We start from the raw sequence: 16,370 nt of genomic DNA, 5'->3' as shown, positions 1-16,370 counted from the left end.
CAGCTCACCCTTGTGGAAAGAGACACAACTTCTGAAATGCATGTAATTCCTAAATCAATTAAGCAGTTCATATCTAACCTTTCTCTCAAATGTTCATGCGCCGGGACGAGTTTAAAAACGCACAACCTTAATCTGGATTTCAACGCACATTGCAAAACTATATTCGTCATACAACTTGATAATGTATGCTGATGACACTGTGGGGTATATTCATGGGAAAACTGTTAAAGAGGTTACCCAAAAGTTAACCGAGGAAATGAAAAACATTTCTATTTGGTTGAAAAACTCTCATTTAACCTTGAATATCGACAGTTTCTATGTTTTTCACAAATCCTCACTATGTGAGACTGGACCAAAAATCACCATTGAAGGTCAGGAAATCTCAAATGTCGACCAAATTAAATATTTAGGAGTCATTCTGGACCCAAATTTAAATTTCAAAAAACATATAAAAAAATTAACCAATACGTTGAAATTTAACATAGCGAATTTTAGATATAGTAGAAACTCTTTGACTATAGATGCTTCTAACCTTTATCTAAATGCGATGATAATCCCGCACTTTCGCTACTGCATGACGAGTTGGTCGCAGGCCTGTAAAACAGCCTTAAGGCCCCTGGAGTCATTGTACAAAAGTTCTCTTAAAGTTCATGACAAAAAATCTCGATTATTTCATCACTGTCATATTCTTAAAAAACATAGCATATTAAGTTTTGAAAACATAATCATATATTCAAATCTCTGTCTGTTGTTCAAGATAATTAATGGTACTGCAGCTCCTCCATTAAAAAAGTTTATTTCACTGAGCTCAGAAATTTCATCTCGAGCCACTCGGTCGACTGTTCGGGGCGAGTGTCGGACCCCCCAGTGTAAATCAGGACCCCCCAGTGTAAATCAGGACCCCCCAGTGTAAATCCGCAGCTCCGCTTTCTCCAGTGTGGCATCAGACAGTGGAATATGTTCCAACAGAGCTGACCACATGTGTAAACTTTAACACTTTTTCACACCAGGCTAAAAAATGGCTTATTTATTTTATTTAACCTTTATCTAACCAGGTAAAAAACTCAGTGAGATTAATAATCTCTCCTGGCTGAATAAGAGGCTTATTTTAAAACAAACTTGTTCCCATAATGTCCTGTAATTGGTGTGTGTGCAACAGTGTGCAATTTAATGCTTTGGAATGAATGAAGTGTGTGTTGATTTTAATGCTGTTTTTGGGGAAATGAATTATTCTGTATTAGTATTTTTATGCCTTTGTCTGTTGACATCAGTCTGCCCAGGGACTACAGGTGGAAAAGTGCTATAACCTGGTACAGCATCTCTCCCTTTGAGCTTAATGTATATTGTACACTGTCCCTGTTCAAAAAATAAATAAAATAAAAATAAAAATAAAAAAATTCATTCAGGCCGAAATTTGTTTTTGGCCCGACCAAATTCCAGAGATTTCAGCACAAATCTGGGCCCACAGCTGAAACGGTCACTTAGACACAGGCCAGCTCACAGGGGACCGGACAGATGGCCATTCACAATAATTAACAACTCCATTTGGTTACGAGCGGTCAAATATACTGGCCTGAAAATGCTAATGGTGGACATCTTTTTCCACTATGGTGTCCTCGTTTGACCCAACAGAGCGGGATATAAACCTATTTATCAGACACAAATCAAGTCAAGTCACAATCGGGCCCATGTGGATGTTTTATCACGGCAGGTGTTTCAGCAGAAGTGAAAAAATGGAAGTCACGGCTAACATAACATGTAGCATCATGTTAGCGTTCGCTGTTATTTATGTATTAATGGGCTGTTGATCCACTTTGCTCCTCCCCAGGTCAATTCAGCATTTGAAGTAGGTCATTTTTCTCCTCTTTGTTTTCCCCCTCAACTGCTTCAAACATGACCATATATGGGCAATTCCAGAGATGTCGTCTGTATCTATGCGTTTGCTACGTCTCGACTTCCACTCCCGGGTTCTTGCAGATCGGCAAATATGTGAGAAAAAAACAACCATCAATATTTGTGAAACTCAACAGAGAGTTACTGAACCTACTTATTTCTCAGACTCATTGGCCAAAAATGCTGCACCTACTGCTAAAAAAGTAATATTTACTAAAGTCACTATTTCCGGGGTTAGCGTAGCTGCTGCGCCGTTAGCATTTATCTCCGCTAACCCGGATGTAGTGATTTTGGTAAATATGACTTTTATAGCAGTAGGTTCAGTATGTTTGGCTCATGGGCCTGATAAATAAGTCTGTTCAGTGACTCTCTGTGGAGTTTCACAAATATTGATTGTGGTATTAAAGAGTTTTTTGTAGTTTCTCGCACATCTCGGGACCAGGAAGTAGAGCTGTGACGTCACCACTAAACAAACATATAGGCTACAAATATCCGACACCAGTTTTGTCTCTCACCGTTCTAAAAACACAACTTTCACCAACTAAACCTAAGTGAATATGAAAACGCTGTGTGTCATTTTGAAGCTCAGAACCTGGAGAGTCGCTGAGTTAGTTTTAACCTCCATAAACATATTTTTAAATCACCGCGCAAAATTGGTCAGAAATGATAAAAGAAATACTTAAAGCAGCCCAACAGAATAAAACAGCCACTGCTGGAGAGGCCGAGTGTTTGTATTTTAGTTTAAAAATATGTTGGATCAGTTTTTCTTTAACAGCATTTCATAAAGGGGCTAGATGCAAGTTAGCCATTTATTACTCACTAAATGGTGACCTCAACTTATAAAGCGCTTTTCCACCTGAAAGCGCTTTACAGCAAGGATCCACTCACCCATTCAGATCACTTTATGCAAGCGCGGCCTGAAAACGGCTTAGTTTTCGTGTAGTAACTGATTTCAGCGCGACTCCTCCAGTCCTTTGTTGACTGATAGGAGGAAAGGGGCGGGCACAACTCATGGCGGCGCCCACGCGAACTTCCGGAATAAGGTGAATAGAACACGGGAAGAACATTTTACCGACAAAGAGCTGGAGACTTCAAACTCCGACTGACTCGTATCACGTGGGCTGCGTTTAGGAGACATCAACATTCCAAAGAGCCATTCCAGATACACAAACAGCAGCTTCGATATTATCTAGAGGACGATATATTGCCCTCCTCTAACTGTGCCTCTGTCATTACCGGGCTTTTCCACATGAAACAAAAACTGTTTAAGAGTTTAAAATTCAGGCGGTGGGCAGTTCTGTGATGTTCTATGATAGTCTCTCTGCCATTACATGAAACAGAAACAGTCACAGTGTTCAGGGCCTTCTCTGTCAGTGTGTGAGCAGGGGTGGGAACCTCTGGGAACCTCACGATTCGATACGATACGCGATACATTGGCTCCTTCTTTAGCTATAATGTTGTTTTTCTTTGTCCTGTCAGTAAATATAATAACAGTGTGAGCCTCTGAAAGCTCCAAGTAGCTTCGACAGCAGATGTGAGACATGACATTAGTTACACAGACCAAAAAAACTATTAAATGAATCAGGCTTTGAAGATCTGGATTGTAACCAGTCCTTGAATTAAACAATGCATTTATAAAGTGCCAGGTTGACGACTGCACGAGAATTTAGACAGTTCCAGACGAGGACAAAACCTGGCTGACATCTATGGGGTGGCAAGCCCTTTATGCCACCCCTCTAGATCCGCCCCTGGGGAGTGGGGGTCTCCCGGTGGTTCCCAGAGTCAATAATAAACACGGTGAGGCTGCGTTTCAGTTTCATGCAGCTAAAATCTGGAACAAAATACTTTCTGGAGCTAAAGTACTTTCAGTTGTCATATGTACGGGTAAAAATAACTGCTTTCAGCCTGGATTTGAACATTGTCAGAGTTGAGGCCTGTCTCACATCCCCTTTAAAGAACAGGCCACCGTTATTCCACACTCAGATATGTTCTTACCTGGGCTTAGACGAGTTCATGTGTACCTGTCTGGTCTTCACGCGTGAAAGGGGAACTATATTGTAAGGCGTAATAATGCCAGGCGTAGTTCGGCGTCCACACAGTACAGTGAAGATATTCGATATTCTGAACTACGCCTGGCATTATTAGGCCTTACAATATAGTTCCTTTTTCATCCGCTTAGAAAATCCATATTGTTTAATTTTGTGTAACTATACTCGGATTGTGTAGCCATATTTAAATAGGGAAAACGTGGAAGAGCTTGGTAGCTTCCATCTTCACCTGGTTTGGAGCTATAGAGGAGGAGAGGCAAAATGCTAACGCCGTCTGTGCTGTGTTTACGTGACTGAGGACACGCGTGAAGACCAGACAGGTACACATGAACTCGTCTAAGCTCAGGTAAGAACATATCTCAGAGTGGAAAAACTCCGGCCTGTTCCTTTAAAAGGACGTGAGACAGGCCTCAACTCTGACAATGTTCAAATACAGTTCTTTTTACCCGTGAATATGACAACTGAGAGTGTTTTATCTGCACTCTTGCCTTTTACTGAAATTGATTCACTTTTATGTTGATGTTTCATTGATTTGATCAGTTTTCTTGTGATTTGATGCAACTGTGAAGGACTTTGAATCGCCTTGTGCATGAATTGTGCTCTACAAATCAACTTGCCTTAAATCCTATTGTAATTACAGCTTGTAATCAGTTAATAGCGCGGACACAGTGAGCAGCAGTGGCATTAATGCATCTGTGACAGGGATGGATGGAGCCCGGGTTTACATAACAACACTGGCTCATGGACTCTTGCAGCAGATTGACAAGTGGACATAAGGTGACACCAGACAAGCTAACGTCGCCTTCCCCTCGCGCAGGGTCTACACATGGCGCTCGTGCCACCGTCCACCCGTGACATCTTCACTTCCCCACCTGCCACTGTAGCGCTTTAGCCTGGCCATGCTAATGTCGCATCACTATCGGGATTAACCGCTTCCCCCTCGCGTCTTCCACCGTAAAGCCGTGACCGTGCGTGTCGAGAGCCCGTGCCTGCGCGTCGCACCCCGGGGGGAACGCGCGAGCGGGCGGACAAACCTCACGCGACTCAACACCCAGGAGGAGAAGGGGGCTAGCGTCTGTTGCAGCTTTAGCATAGCTAGCGCGCAGCCTTACCCCCCTCCACCCCCCGCCGCTGGTTTTGCAGGGGGCATCTGCACTTTGGGCCGGGGAAAGGCACGGCGATGACGCGACCACCGGCGGGTGTTTGCGGAGAGCGCGGGGTGAGCGCGTGCAGCCGCGCGGCGGAACGCGCGAAACGGCCCGGACTCACCTCGGGATGGAGAATAGGGACGCAGCCAGCTTCTTTCTCATATTCCTCCATAGCGTCGGCCATCTTGGTGGTGGAGTGCGCAAAGCATCGTGGGAAACGAGAAGCAGTGGGGGAAACATAACAAACGCGGGGGGGGGGGGGTTGGAGGAGAGAGATGTCAACAAGAGATGAAGAGGAGGAGGAGGAAGAGGAGGAGAGGCGCTGCATCATTTATCGTTTTAACATCACGCGCCCAGGATTAAAGCTACTGTACATGCAATTTTTTTTATTTTTTTTACGAGCATGAAATTTGGCATGTATCTTTTTTTTAAAGCCAATATTTGAAAATTACTTGAAATGTTCATTCAAAATTGTAAGTTTATTTAATTAATTAATTTACTTTCGTTTTTGTTTTTGTTTGTTTTTTATCGTATTAATAATTTATGCACTTGCTTTGGCTTTACAGACTAAAGCTTTTCAAATATAAAAACTGCATGAATTACAAAAACAATCTCCTGAAATCAGCAACACTCTGGATAACTAGGAAATGAGGCCCTATGTCAACAATCCTGAAATATCCCTTTAATAAACTTGAACCTTGAACCATATTCGTCACTTTTTTGTTGCTCTTCTGTGGCGTTTTTGTTTTGTTTTGTTTAGTTTAGTTTATTTGGGCTGCAGGGTTGTTTTTAACGTTCCCAAAGGGAGTCGGCAGAACATAACTTATAACAAACACAGCTGTTGACATTCATTTCTTTTATTGATTCCTTGGTGATAATGACAACAATAATGTCCATATGCAGACGCTCACATTGTTAAGATGCAACAGTTTACAGTTTGGGTCCTGGTTTCACATTAGCATATTGGTCTAATATTGCTTTTTTACATTTATGTTTGAATTGCTCAAATGAGGTGCTAACCTTAAGTTCCTCATCTTGGTCATTCCAAAGATCTACCCCTTCAGTCAGGAACAGATTGTTGTCATTTTTCTGTTATTCTCTGGTTGCTTTTTTCTTGTACTCTTGTATCAAGAGTAAAAAGCAAAGCGATCTCCAACCACGAGGTGTCACTGTTGACCAACATGTGCACGCAGACTGTTGCTGCGCGCGTGCCCACAGCGGCTCATTGCGCTGCGTGATCTGCTGCGTCACCTGCGGCCAGGTTCATGGAGAAAGTCTAAATGTGGGATTTAAATGTATGATGATGTGATGATGTCCCTTTCATTTCTTCTGAAATGGTTGAAGAAGCGTTAGGTCAGCCCAGCCCGCTCCGGCAAAAGCAAGTTACCGACACACGGCTGAAAACAAATGTCAGGTGTTTCCTTCAAAATAAAATTGCATCAATGATCTCTGCTTTATGTGTTCAGCGTACGGGATCGTAGGGCGTAGTAAGAAATTCTGGATGATAGAACCATGAGGCTTTTTGAGGGTCATCCTGGACCCCGGTCGGTTGATCTTTCGCCCGCCTATTTTGCATATTTTGCTGTTGCCAAATATAATTCAGCATCATATTTTGCCAATAAAAAAAGCTTCCTTCTAATTGCACTTGAGTGTTCTCGATATGTAATTCGTGAATCTCTCCATTGTGAAATCAATAAAGATACAATCAGCCATCTGTGACGATAGAAAAACAAACACAGAAATTAAATATCAAATCAATAAGATTAGTCCTTTTAACAAGGTGAGGAGCAGCAGCTCTACTTCGAGCTCCTCCAAAGGAAATTTCAGTCACTTGTTCTGTCAGTCGGACAGGTTGATAAAACCATAGATTGCTCAATAATAACGTGCTAAGTCACGGACAATCGGACATGAAACATACAAGGTAAAATTGAAGATTTGTCTAAAACGTTATAAACTGCAAAATTACAATTACAAGTAATTTCGTCGTATTTTAAAGAATTGTTTGCTTCGTTCTTGTAAAATACCCGCGCAAGTGTCAGTAGTTAGCACAAAGCTGATTAGCCGGCGTCCTGACGTTAAACTCTTAATAATTGACTTTTTTCGAAAAGTCAACACAACGACATGTGACTGGGAGTGGGCGGGACTGTAGAGAAGAAGAAGAAGAAGAAGATCTTTATTTATATAGCGCCTTTCACAGACATGGTCACAAAGCGCTTTACATGAGACAATTGTACATTCATTCCACACTCGGTGGTGGTAAACTATGTTTGCAGCTTCAGTTTCCCCTGGGGGAGACTGTCAGAGGCGCTTTCGCGACTACACACGTCTGCGCCAACGGACCCTCTGACCATCACCATACATTCACTCTCACACATCATTCATCCTGAATGATGTGTGAGCTCTGTTATACCCCCGGCATAATACACGTTGTATTCACCTTATTCCTCCCCGCCCACTTTTGCCTCTTTTTGCTTTGCCTCGGCACTTCCGTTGTCCTGACACTTAAACAGAAAACAAGGGAAAATGTTCGCCACTCAAATCTGATGTTTAGTGGATTGATTTGTTTAAAATGTCCAATGTTCACTTGCACCAACACCGCACTGTTTCTCTTCGTGGCCTGAAAACGGCTTTGTTTATGTGTAGTAACTGATTTGTCCTATGTTAACTGATAGGAGAAAAGGGGCCGGCATAATCATGGCGGCGCCCGCACGAACTTCCGGAATAAGGTGAATACTTTTCAAGGCAATAAAAAAAAAAAGAAAAAAAGTAGTGCACGCCAGTTAGCATTACAATTCTCACTGACCATGGGAGTGGCTAGTGGAATATGAACTTATTTGTCACACATAAGCAGGGTTGCCAGGTATGGTCAGCCAAACCCGCCCAAAAATATCTGAAAACCCGTGGACATACGGCGCGGCTAGAATTTTCAATATTGTTTACTAGTTAACAGAGCCCATGAGCTCCTACGATGATGAGAAACCGACCCTACTCCCCTCCCTTACAGAGCCTTGGATTTGCCTTCGAAATAGTGATTTTGATCAATTACACATTGATTACAGCAAGGCAAAAAACCGCAGGCGTTTTTTTTCACCCGCGGAATGGCTTTAATACCGGCCAATTCCGCGGACCTGGCAACCCTGCGCATAAGTAAAGTCAAGTATAAAGCGAAAGTAGAAGCGGAAAAATGGCAGTTGCAGCTAGCGCTAGCTACCGTTAGCATTAACCCAATGCTAACATGTAGAATCATGTTAGCATTCTTCGTTATTTATGTATTTATGGGCTGTTGAACCACTTTGCTCCCCTCCATGTCTTTGTATCTTTATTTAGCATAAACTATATTCAGAATTCAACATTTGTTAAAGTAGCTTTTCAACAATTAGAGAAAGTCTAGATTTTTCTCCAAATTGTTTCCCCCCTTAACTGTTTTCAAATATGACCATATATGGGCGATTCCAGCGTCTGTATCTATCCGTAGTTTACTTGATTTTGAAATCTCTCACCGGAACTTCCCCACAATCAAGACCTCCCGTTTGCCCAATCAGACCCGTGTCAGAGCCATGCAGGCGGGTCAGCGGCGCAACACTTTCCTCCCCTCACTTCCCCGGAGCACCGGAGCACCGCCAGCGGACCTCTAATCTGCGGCTTTTCAGCGCGACTTTTTGAACCGCACCTCCAGCAGACCTGCCGTTACCGCCGCTGTCCGGACCAACGGCGAGCGCGTGCAGCTAACGGCTAACGCTAAAAATAAAGGCTGAGTGCTAACGGCTAACCTAGCAGCAGCCCCGTCACACACCGAAGACTCAGCGGCGGCTTCTTCCTGGGTCTTGTCACACGAACAGCCTCCGTCCTGCAAATACAAGAAGGTAATTCACAAAACCCGACATTTGAGGCTTGGAAATGACGCAGTTTGAGCCCGCGTGACGCTCGTTTTGAAGAATTATCTCGCGTAATTGCGATACAGCTGTGACTTTGGTTGTTCTTATGTAATAACGTGCAGGAGCTGCGACATCTCGGGACTTTTCATTCACATCTGCATTTAATCTGCACATGTGTCCAGGCCTGGGCATCGTTTACGGGGGTGTTGTTCGTGTTTGTGTGCGGGAAGAGTTGTTGAAGATGTCACAGTCATATCGCAGATCGTACCAAAGTGATGGTTTGTTTACGCTGGAGCCATGCTACGAACATGCCATATTTATTCATTGATTTTTTTTTATTCATTCTCTTCCTATTGTGCATGATTAGACTGCAATTGGCTTGTAAATATGCTGTGGATCGCTGTTATTGTTTATTTCCGCGATTTTCACCGGATGTTTTGGTGACTGGTGGGCCAACAGCTGATTTTCCCGAGCTCGAGGAACATTTTGTAAAATCGCCGATCTTTTACAGCGCCGATCTTTTCACTGAAGCAATGCTCTGTTTGTATTTTGACCCACCACAGAACTGTTGTTATCTATTTCAGTGGTTCTCAACCTGGGGATCGCGAGACAAATTTGGGGGGTCGCCAGATCATTTAGATAAAATAGCCATAATTTCATTAGCATATATATTTTGTTGTAGCATGTGTGTGCTATTTTACCAGAGTGACATTATTTGTTTGTAGTTTGATGAATTTCATTTTAGCCATTTTTTTTTCCTTTTTTTTTTAACCTCTTAACTCCCACCTGAACCGAGAACATTTTCTCCAGTTTGGCTTTACTCCAATCCAGAAGCTTCTGGAAAATAGCAACAAAACTGAGTCGAAAACAATGATGGAAATGTGACAAAAAAGTGACGAAAAATTGATGAAAAAGTGGCAAAAATGTCACAAAAAAGAAGTCAACAGAAATTTGACAAAAAAATGACTAAAATGTGACAAAAATTACAAAAAATGACAGAATGTTACAAAAACATTACAAAAATGTGATAAAAATTTGACAAAAAAATTACTAAAAATTGACAAAAATGTGACAAAAAATTACAAAAAGTTACAAAAATGAGTTGAATACCCACAAAAAAATGATGTAAAAAAAATGTGATGACGTGAGGAAAAAGATCCTCTCGGTTCAGGCGGGAGTTAAGAGGTTAAGAATTATGTAGGCAACTATTTCTATTTCTCACGGTGTGACCCGAGCAGGGGTCACGAACCCTTTTACCTGTTATAATGGGGGTCGTGGCTCCAAAAGGTTGAGAACCACTGATCTATTTAATACATTTGCGTTGCCCATCAGCGCATAACACAAATCAACATGTCAGATAAAGTAACCGATATAGTAAGAACAACTCACACAGTCTTTGCCTTTGCTCAAGGAAAATATGAATGGAGAACTATAGCAGTCTGTTATTAATACTGAAGAAATTAAAACGTAAGTAAACTATTAGAATTAAAGGATGTTTTGCACATTGTAATAATGTTTGACGTAACACATATAAAGGGACAGTGGAATGTGTGGAGTCCTGCAGGTGTCTTGGAACAATTATAGATTGTAAACTGAATGTTAATGAAAACTGTGCTGTTGTTTGTAGAAAGGGTCACCAACAACGTCCTTCTGTCATGTAGATAAAACTGTGATGACACTTTTGTATCGGGCGTTCATCGAAGCGACCCTCACTTTCTGGTCGTTAGGCCTGGGCGATATGGGCCAAAACTCATATCCCGATATATTTTGATTGATCGAGATATATCGCAATATTTTTTTCCGCAAAGTGAGAGCTGTGAAATGTAATGTTAAGTCAAAGCCAAATCCGGGTAGTTTTATTGAAAACTCACTATAAAGTGTAAATGTGAACACTGTATAACAAAGCTCCATAAGGTGCACATTTAAATAAATAAAAATATCTTGGATAAAAATAGCCTATAAAATAAAAGAGGTCAGTCTATTTCTGAGGGCAGCATTTATATGTAAAGAGACAACATAAAGTGCCCAGTTTAAGATACACTTTTTAAGAAATCACCTTGAGATGACCTGTTTATTTTTGTTAACTTAATAGCTGATCTGAATTTGAAATATCCCGAAATACGCTGATTCCATATCTCATTTAAAAATATATCGATATATCTTAAATATCGATATATCGTCCAGCCTTACCCACGACTGCATTGTCTTCAGAAACTGTCCTTCTGTCATGTAGATGAAACTGATGACACTGTTTGTACCTGGTACGGGAGCTCCTCTGTTAGAAACACAAACGCCCTGAATCAGCTGGTCCAGTAACGTCCTCGGCCTCAGACCAGTTTGGACTTTCTGCAGGATAGACCGTTAGAGAGGACGGCACGAAGCTTCATAAAAGACACTGAGCATCCTCTGCATTGAGAGTGTCGTTTGCTTCCATCTGGGCGTAGGTTTTTGATGCCACAGGAACCGTTTTAAGAAAAGTTTTGTTCCCGCTGCCATTTCCTTGTTAAACAAGTCGGGATCTAATCACCTCTGACACGGCTTTTTATCTTTGTTACTGTAAGGTGGCTTACATTTCTGCTGTATCTTTAGCAAAGGCACATCCTGTTGGTGTCTGGAGGAAATAGAAGCTTTATATTTAAACATGACTGATGTTTATCTTTGTATCATTTGTTTTAATCTTTGACTAGTTCTCAGAATTGCTAGACAAATTTACCCACGGGTACAAATAAAGCAACCTAACCTAACCGTACCTAACCTAACCTAACCTAACCTAAGCTAACCTAACCTTATTGATTTAATCTTTACATGATTTAAACTTGACAGACCAAAAGTTTTAATATTTGGCTGTAAAATATCCCCACTTTTTATGAAAAGGCTTCTTTTTTCTGTTCCGAGTAAATGTTTGGCCTGATCCCAAAAACAAATGTCACAAACAAACACAACATGCAGGTCGATTTTTTTTCCTGATGTTGGTTACTCATTAAGTTCGGCATAAAAGCAGATAAATCATTTATTCTTGCTATTCTCAAAGAAGAAATAATGGGGGAAATTGACCCAAAAACGTTGGGGAAAATTGAGCTTCTGCTCCATAAGAAACAATGACTGACAAATTACAGAAAGTTTTAATGTACAATTCTATAAAATGTTATGTATAATGTTAATGTACATATTACATATATATGTTATATATTAGGGCTGTGCAATTAATGGAAATTCGACTACAATTTTCGATTATTACACTAGACGATTACAAAATTAGCATAATCGGAATTTTTATTTTTATTTTTATTTTTTCTAAAAATTCATATTATTGTTATTTTATTTTTTTGCAATGCACTTGAATTATTTCACGGCGCTGGGATTATTTTCTCTTCGCTTTTCACGTGTCATGGCTCATGCTTTTGTCTGACATAAAAACAAACAGTGCTGTGTGATGATGTCATCAGGCCGCGCTGCTCAGTTTACTTGCGCAGGTGTGAGGGCTGGCCAGCAGGGGGCAGGTGTGAAACACAGACCTCTCCATAATCGAGTTTTTTTAAATAATAAATATATAAATAAAATAAATACTTTTTTTAAAGGCAACAAATAATCGTTTGAATAATCGTGATTTCAATTATGACAAAAATAATCGTTAATTATTTTTTCAATAATCAAGCAGCCCTATAATATATATATTACATAAAATCATTTGGTATGTTTTTTAGAGACAAAATGTCATAATCTGCAGAAGGAGCATCTGAAAAGAAAGATTTGTTATAATGTGTTTTTGGAATAAAATTGCTAATGGGAAACACGGAATTGTAAAAAAAAAAAAGTGCCTTCCTGATGTTTAGTATTAATTTCACCTTTAAATCTGGTGGTTCAATTTACCCCACGGTCTGGTTGTCCTTCCCTCCAGGTGCTCCGGGGTCGATTCAGAGAGTGTTGGAGCCACTGTGGGAAAACCTTTGGAAATGAGCGCATGCGACTCATGTGTTCATTAAAGTGCACTTTCCTGACCAAAGAAACAGTAGCGCTGTCTTAACTCAACTGATAAGTACCTTAGCTCTGGTTTATTCTACAGCCCTGGATTGTTGTTTGCTTATTCCTATTTGGATGTGTTGGTTTATTTAGTAATGTTCTGGCTTGGTCTTTGCTTATTCCTTTTTAAATGTACTTTAGTGTTGGTTTATTAGTGTTGTTACAGCCCTGGCCTGGTCTTTGCTTATTCCTATTTAGATGTATTTTAGTGTTGGTTTATTTGGCGCCGCTCCAGCCCCAGGCCCGGTCTTTGTTTGGTCCTGATTTGGACCTGCTCTGCCGTAGTGCCCGGTTTACAGTGTCTGATATCCCGCAGCTGTATTGTAAATCATCACTCAACCATATGGCCTGATTTCTGCCCATGCGTCACACACGCAGACCCGTGACCCCATTGCGGCGCTGCTTATCTCCTCGCTCCTCCTTCCTCTCCTCCTGGCGCTTCTCGGTTTTCCACTTTCACCATCGGGACCAGAAACAGGACCCTTAACCACCAGAAAACGACAACTCTTCCCTGATTGTTTGGGACAGCCGACGCACCGCGGTGTCCGGCCCGGGTTATCCGATAGCGCCGGCGTGGATGTTAATGAGAGTGTTCCCTCGTCTCAAACCCTCCTGTGTGGTGAAGCGATGCAACATTAATGCAGCTGAATTAAAGCCGCTCTTTCAATGGGCATGATTAGCAAATGGGAAAAGGTGTTTAGTTAATATGTCTGTAATGTCCTCTGTGAAACAACTAAACATCAAATCCACATTGGGTCTTATTATTATTCAGATCTAAAGTAACTTCTCAAATGTCTGTCTACAAGTCTGCCAGTAATTTAAGTTTTGTTTAACATTTTGCTAAAGTAAAAATCCAAGATGGAGATTCGTCATGTGGTGCGACATCAGGAATAAGTAAAAGTAAAAAATACAAATTTGTGTGTGGTAGCTAAACTGGCTAAACGATTAATCGCATTTGCGACACACGATTTTGGCCCATGCAGCTGATGCCGCTGCCCATAGAAGTGAGTGTAGTAACGAGAGACGCCACAGACGTCTGGCTCCGGGCTCCACCGCATGCTTTTGTTTACTTCTCTGTCTACTTAAGGTGCGCGTAGATCGTGGATGTACTGTGAAAATATAAGATAAGATAAGATAAGATGATACTTTATTGATCTCACAGATGGAGAAATTGCATTCGATGAGAGAGCATCCGGCAGCAGCACCATTCAGTGGCACCACTCTTTTTCCACTCTTTTTTTTCTTTGGTGAAAGATGGTTGTGTCGCGGCCGCCATCTGCACTGTTTTGGTCACAGGAGGAGCACTGGTTGATGGGAAATCCGTAGACGATGACCACGGCGGTGGGGCTCTTGCGCTTGGCCACGATGTTCTTGGCCACACAGGTGTAGTTGGCCGTGTGGGACAGACGCGCCTGCTGATGATCAGGTCGTGTCCACGGTGATGTAGAAGTTCCTGTCCTCGGCCGGGTCCATGATCTCGTTGTCCTTCAGCCACTCCACCCGCATGACCTTGGAGGATGGAGAAACTGTAGCTGCCCTCTGTCTCCTCTATCAGCGCATATAAAGCAGCCACGGCTCAGGACTATTGCTGTTTCCTCCGTTAGCATTGCGTTAGCTGCAGCGCTACACGCTCTGATGCTCTGATCACAGAAACTTTCCTCTGGATTCACACGTCTCTGCCTCCACACAGATGAAGCTGAGCCTGAGCTGATGTTCAGAGTCCTTTGTGGTTCACTTTTCAAGGCTTATGTTTGGGAATGTTTTGGATAAAGATAAGAACTTATCTCACAACCACTGACTAAAACACAAGAGCAAATAGCAAGAAATTATTTAGGCTATTTACAAAAAAAAAATAAAAAAAATCAATATAAGCTTATTGGAAATGATGTAGGGCTAAATGACTATGTGGACTATTTGGAATTATCTTCATGTGATTATAAAGGACTTAAGAGTGAGTAATACTTTATTAAATCAGTAGTAAATATTTAATTGTATTGCAACAAAAAGTTATTAGCAGAAAATCGAAATCGCAATATTGATTGAAAAAAATCGCAATATTGATTTTTGGCAAAATCGTTCAGCCCTAGTGCCTGGGCCTCGATGTAACGCAAGTTGTGTTAAATAAAAAAAGCCGTTCCCTTTGATGTTTTCAGACACTAATTAGAATCCCCGGTGCCATCGCTTTGACCAATGAGACGAGCTTTTCCTGTGAACCGGCCCGGCAGGTCCAATCAGGAGAGAGGGGGAGGGAGCTGGATCCTTAACTTTTTACATTTTGTTCCTGCTCTCCTCATTGTGCAAAATAGGAGCGGCTTTCTGGTCCAATCAGGGGGCTGGGGGGAAGGGGCGGGGCTTGATTGTTTACTTTCAAATTTCACTCTCACTCTCTCCTCACTTTGCGGTAACTGTACAGGCTCGTTTTGATCGGTTCTTAGAAATGATTTTTTTTGTGTTGACCAAAAGGCGAGTTAGAGGCTCCAGGCGACGTGCGCTAACGCGGCTCGCTAGCCGTGTTTATTTACATGGGAAAAATAAAATCATGCAATGGAAGATCTGCCTTGTTTGTGCAGCTGGTGATCGCACACTGACTCTGGTGCATCGACAGCTTCAGACAAAGAAACAGCGGAAGCAAATCAACTAGAAATCACTGTTTATGAATTCAGACGTGCATATCACAGGAGCGTGTAAGTCAACATTAAAGGAGCCAATAAACGGATTGCTGAAATTGCAAATAAGTTTCAACACTGCCAGTATATTGAATTGAATTTCATTTTCATTTTATTTTTAGGCGGTGGCACAGAGAAATACAAGGTGGACAATAATCATGTGAATATGATGATCAATTCTGCCTGAAAGGGAGTGGGAAGAAGGTAGATACAGACGGCATCTCGAAGGGGGCGTGGCTTCACTGAGGGGCAGAAATAGAATATTCTGGGAAACACAGTTTTTAGCCATTTTCTGGTGGAATATAAACTAGATCAGGTGCATATGGATGTTTATTCACAGCAGATTGTTCAGTAGAAGCAAAAAAACGGCAGTCGTAGTTAGCGCTAGCATTAGAACGTTACTAACGTGTAGCATCATGTTAGCAATCTCCGTTATTTATGTATTTATGGCCTGTTGAACCACTTTGCTCCTTTCCATGTCTTTGTTTCTTTATTTAATAGAAAACTATATTCATAATTCAGCATTTGTTAAAGTTGTTTTTGAATAATTGGAGAAAGTTTAGATTTTTCTCAATTGTTTTCCCTCTTAACTGTTTTCAAACATGACCATATATGGACGATTCCAGAGTCTGTATCTATAACTTTTAAACCTGCCATATCGCTGAGCTGAGCTTTATTCACAAAAGGTCCACTTTGTCTCCTTGTGTCTGTAACATACTG

General features: G+C 41.4%; 2 protein-coding genes across 2 annotated transcripts in view; one reads left to right on the top strand and one right to left on the bottom strand.

The window, feature by feature from the left end:
• The window catches only part of zdhhc17 (zDHHC palmitoyltransferase 17), a 40,563-nt gene extending 35,269 nt beyond the window's left edge, over positions 1–5,294 (bottom strand). Inside the window, exon 1 of the mRNA XM_079582849.1 lies at positions 5,211–5,294. Coding sequence (XP_079438975.1) covers positions 5,211–5,273 — 63 coding nt within the window. The 5' untranslated portion in view covers positions 5,274–5,294. The remainder of the gene's footprint in view (positions 1–5,210) is intronic.
• Positions 5,295–8,781: 3,487 nt separating this feature from the next.
• The window catches only part of osbpl8 (oxysterol binding protein-like 8), a 150,063-nt gene continuing 142,474 nt past the window's right edge, over positions 8,782–16,370 (top strand). Inside the window, exon 1 of the mRNA XM_079582847.1 lies at positions 8,782–8,952. The gene's annotated coding sequence lies outside the window, so the exon portion shown is untranslated. The remainder of the gene's footprint in view (positions 8,953–16,370) is intronic.

This window comes from Gobius niger (genome assembly GCF_951799975.1).
Source record: "Gobius niger genome assembly, chromosome: 2".
NCBI classification, from domain to species: Eukaryota; Metazoa; Chordata; class Actinopteri; order Gobiiformes; family Gobiidae; genus Gobius; species Gobius niger.
This window is presented reverse-complemented; position numbering and strand designations above follow the sequence as displayed.